At 46.6% G+C, this 4,367-nt stretch overlaps 1 protein-coding gene across 1 annotated transcript in view; it reads left to right on the top strand.

The window, feature by feature from the left end:
• Nucleotides 1–393: 393 nt before the first annotated feature.
• Nucleotides 394–4,367, top strand: part of LOC118323204 (scavenger receptor cysteine-rich type 1 protein M160-like) — a 4,127-nt gene continuing 153 nt past the window's right edge. Inside the window, exons 1-5 of the mRNA XM_035655139.1 lie at nucleotides 394–475; nucleotides 947–1,729; nucleotides 2,002–2,097; nucleotides 3,060–3,371; nucleotides 3,994–4,202. Of these exons, the coding sequence (XP_035511032.1) occupies nucleotides 412–475; nucleotides 947–1,729; nucleotides 2,002–2,097; nucleotides 3,060–3,371; nucleotides 3,994–4,202 (1,464 nt within the window). The 5' untranslated portion in view covers nucleotides 394–411. The remainder of the gene's footprint in view (nucleotides 476–946; nucleotides 1,730–2,001; nucleotides 2,098–3,059; nucleotides 3,372–3,993; nucleotides 4,203–4,367) is intronic.

Below are 4,367 nucleotides of genomic sequence, written 5' to 3'. Positions count from 1 at the left end.
GGTTTACAGCATACTGGTTTACAGCGTACTGGTTTACAGCGTACTGGTTTACAGAGTACTGGTTTACAGCCTACTGGTTTACAGAGTACTGGTTTACAGCGTACTGGTTTACAGCATACTGGTTTACAGAGTACTGGTTTACAGCGTACTGGTTTACAGAGTACTGGTTTACAGCATCCTGGTTTACTGAGTACTGGTTTACAGAGTACTGGTTTACAGCATCCTGGTTTACAGAGTACTGGTTTACAGCATGACAGAAATGACACTTAAAGTAACAGTTTGAGAACCCTGAAAAGACAATGAAGGAGGTGTTGTTGTGGATGGTGTAAATATAAATACCTGTAAATAAACCAGGTGAGTGTAAACCTGTTGCTGATGCCATTTCTCTCTGTAACAGTCTGCTGATTAAAAATGTTCCACCGATTCTTCATTCTGCTTTGGCTGCTCAAGGCTGTCTGTTCAGCTCATTCCACAGGTGAGTCCACAGGTGAGTCCACAGGTGCTCTACTTGGAGCCACAAGGGCTTCTGTGCACTGCTGATAGTTGATGGCGATCCTGTCTTTGATTCCAACCAGAGACTGTTGTTATTGATAGCTAACGTTAGCCACATTAGCATAGTCCTAACTTTATAGCCTTGTTGAAATAAAACTGAATTTACTTTTACATACAGTCTGAATGTTCTCCTCAATCCCTCCCCGTCTGTAAAGACCTTTAGCCTACAGGCTAATTATTTACTGTATTTATATTGGCTGAGATTTAATTCAATTCAGTTTTATTTGTATAACATAACAGAATTTATCTCAGGACACTGTTCAAACAGAGCAGGTCTAGACCGAACTCCTTATAACATTATTTACAGAGACCACAATGCTAGCTAATGCTAGCGAATGCTCACTATTAGTTACATAAGAGTTATGTTTTGTATGTAAACCTTGCGTGTCCTCAGGCACTGTAGCCACCAGCTGTGAGTCCTGTCATCCACTGGCTCGATGCCACACCTCCCTCCATGACAACAGTGTGGAGACTGTGGGCGTGTCCTGCCACTGTGAGGGCGGCGTGGTGGGAGATGGATTCACCTGCTACAACAAAACCACCTGCGACGATGGCTGCTGCGACCGAGGTTACCGCTGGTCGCCGCTGCAGGGCTGCGTGGATATCGATGAGTGTTTGCTGCCCCGGCCTCCCTGTGGTCTCGGCCAGCTCTGTGAAAACACCAGAGGCTCCTTCACCTGCCTGGTGGCGACCCCTGATCCACAAAGTCAAACCGCACCCCGGTCAGTGAAGTTTGCCTGCGGTGGCACACAGTGCCCTTTTGGTCAGGACTGCCTCCATGTGAATGGCACATCTCAGTGCATTGACCCCTGTCAGCACTACACTCCGTTACAAGATGACTGGCGAGCCACAGACTTCAGGGTGGACCCAGAGTCTGTGGCCTGCGACAGCCGCACAGATTGGCAGGGCTGGTACCGTCTGTTCATCGGTAACAACAGTGTCCAGATGCCAGAGAGGTGCATTGAGAGTCACATGTGTGGGACCGATGCTCCGCTGTGGCTGCGGAGTCCCCACCCGCTGGACTCGGAGGGCATTGTACGGGCGGAAGTTTGCGGCAGCTGGGAAGGAGATTGCTGCCAGTTTCAGTCCAACCTCATCCACGTCAAAGCCTGCCCAAGAAACTACTACGTCTACAAGTTTGTGAGCCCGACTTTGTGTCGACTAGCTTACTGTGCAGGTACGCAACAAGTACTCCTTATATGGAGCCAAAGGATCCTGATCCAGAGGCCTCAACTACTGTTGTGCCAAAAGGAACATCTGAAATACTTTTATGGATTTTATTTTAAGATAATATTAGTGGTTCAGGACCTGTTAAGCATCATTAGACTGACACAGAATTGGATTCTGTGTTCCTCATTTGTGCCAAAAGATCGTGTCTTTAAGGGCAATTTAGACCTCTCGTACCATCAGATTCTCTAGCAGACTTTGTTGTTTTGTGTTCCTCACCAGATGTAAACACCGTGGTGTGTAGTACCTGCGCTGAAGGCAAGACCTGTGTGAGCGATGACAAGATCAACTGGAGGTGTGGAGATCCAGTAGTTTCAGGTTAGTTAGGTTCCCTGGTCTTTTGTGGGGTTTCCATGTGTCCTAAAGAGGTTCAAGGCTCATCTGTTGCCATAAGTCCTTAAAGAGTTCTACAAACCAGTTCTTAAAGAGGTTGTAGAGGGTCTCACAGATCCTCTTGAGTCTTTCTAGAGATCCTTCAAGAGGGATCATTCAAGAGGGCTCCCTGGTTCCTAAAGAAGTTATAGAAGTTCCTCAGGGGTTACAACAGGTACTCTAGAGGTCCTCCAGACTGTCCTTCTGTATTTAAAAGGGGTTCCTAAAACTGCCCCACTTCCTTACAAAGGTTCCAGAGGTTCTTTGCGTGTGCACAAACACATTCTTTTGAATGGAGACGAGCAACGAGCACGCTCAAAACCTAAAGTGACGCTGTTGCTGCACATTAGTTGTGATGCAGCTGTTTCTTCAGCACTGTGTACCGTGGATGTAACTAAACATCGGGTTGGAAGATCAGCCAAAAGCTTTACTCTTTAACTCTCAAATTCCACCAATAGCGCTGTGGTGCATAGCAGAAGCATCTCTCCGGTCTGCTCCACGTAGAATACACAGCTGGTCTATTTTTGATGGAAGTCGCGAACCGCTCGCATCAATCAGTACAGAGCATATCGCTGACAGAAGGTCAGACAACATAGAGAACACAGGCAGTTTTCAAAATAAAATACTGCGTGTAAACTCCAGATGAAATTTCACACTATTATGAACATTGTGGCACCAATTTCAGGGTAAGGGGTCAAGGAAGTCTTTTGGCTCAGAAAACGGTCCGAGATCTACAGATGACCATCTGATGATTAATGATCCTTTTTGTGCCTGGATACCATGGATCAGTTTCACCATAAATAATACTACATACCATAATACGCCCCACTTATGTGAAAGGTTGTTGTTGTTGTTGTTGTTGTTTTTGTTGTTGTTTTTGTTCACTGTCACTCTGTTTCAATGTTTAGCTCCTCGGGTGAGGCTGGTAAACGGTAACTCAGAGTGCTCTGGGAGGGTGGAGGTCCTCTATAACAACCAGTGGGGAACAGTGTGTGATGATCTTTGGGATTTAAACGACGCCCAGGTGGTCTGCAGACAGCTGCAGTGTGGCCCCGCCCAGTTGGCACTTGGTAGCACCAACTTTGGACAGGGTACCGGACCGATCTGGTTGGACGATGTTGCCTGTACAGGCAGCGAGTCGGCATTATCAGAATGTGGCCATCCAGGGTTCGGAACTCATAACTGCAACCATGCTGAAGATGCTGGTGTCGTCTGTTCAGGTTAGTGACATTTACTGGAAGACCAACTGTCTGTTTGTCTGTTTCCTATCTGTCTGTAATCAATAAAAGTATTTGGTGACTCATCCTGCACTCGGGGGCATTTACTAATGCTGCATCCAATCAATTGCTTTCTCTCTTCTGACGCCGCCGGAGCCGAGTGTTTCTGAGGACCGTTACAGACAATCTATGACCTCACTGAGTACAAACACCTACTGTAGAGCTACATTAGCTAGGTAACTAGCTAGCTTATCTACGCCAATCATTAGCTAGCTAGTTACATCTGAAAGCTAATGTTCGAAGAAGAAGAAGAAGATGAAGATATACTTTATATCAGGCCTTATAGACATGGGGTTAGGTTGCCTTGCTCAAGGGCACCCTTAGCAGTGCACAGCAGGTGGAACTGGCACCTCTCCAGCTACCAATCCACTCCATACTGTGGTTCATGCTGGACTTGAACTGGCAGCCCTCCGGTTCCACTATCTAACTAACGACTGATGTTTTCTCTATAGCAAAACAAACGTTTTAACTAGTTAAATCTGAAAACTATTGTTGGCAAGATGTACTGTAATAAAGACTCTGATACCAACAATGCCTTGTTCCTGTGTATTATTATGTGTTTCAGATGAACTTGGTGGTTTTCCAGAGCCGGAGCTGGACTGTGGACAGGACCACCTGCGCCTGATGGTCCAGAAGAGGCTGCTGGAGGAACGAGGGCTGAACGCCTCCTCCGCCCACCTGATCGACCCGCGCTGCCAGCAGCAGGTCGACCACCAGGAGGCGATGTGGTACCTGGTGGAGCGAAGGAAGAGTGTCTGTGGAAACGTGGTGAAGGTGGGTTTCATTGGGTACCCAGCATTATATTTCATATCTGACATATTCAATTCAATTCAATTTTATTTGTATAGCGCTAATTCATAACAGAAGTTATCTCAGGACACTTTTCAAATAGAGCAGGTCTAGACCGAACTCCTTTTAACATTTACAGAGACCCAACGG

Source organism: Morone saxatilis, unplaced genomic scaffold (assembly GCF_004916995.1).
Source record: "Morone saxatilis isolate NCDOM2014 unplaced genomic scaffold, NCSU_SB_2.0 Contig14, whole genome shotgun sequence".
In the NCBI taxonomy this organism is placed as follows: domain Eukaryota; kingdom Metazoa; phylum Chordata; class Actinopteri; family Moronidae; genus Morone; species Morone saxatilis.
This window is presented reverse-complemented; position numbering and strand designations above follow the sequence as displayed.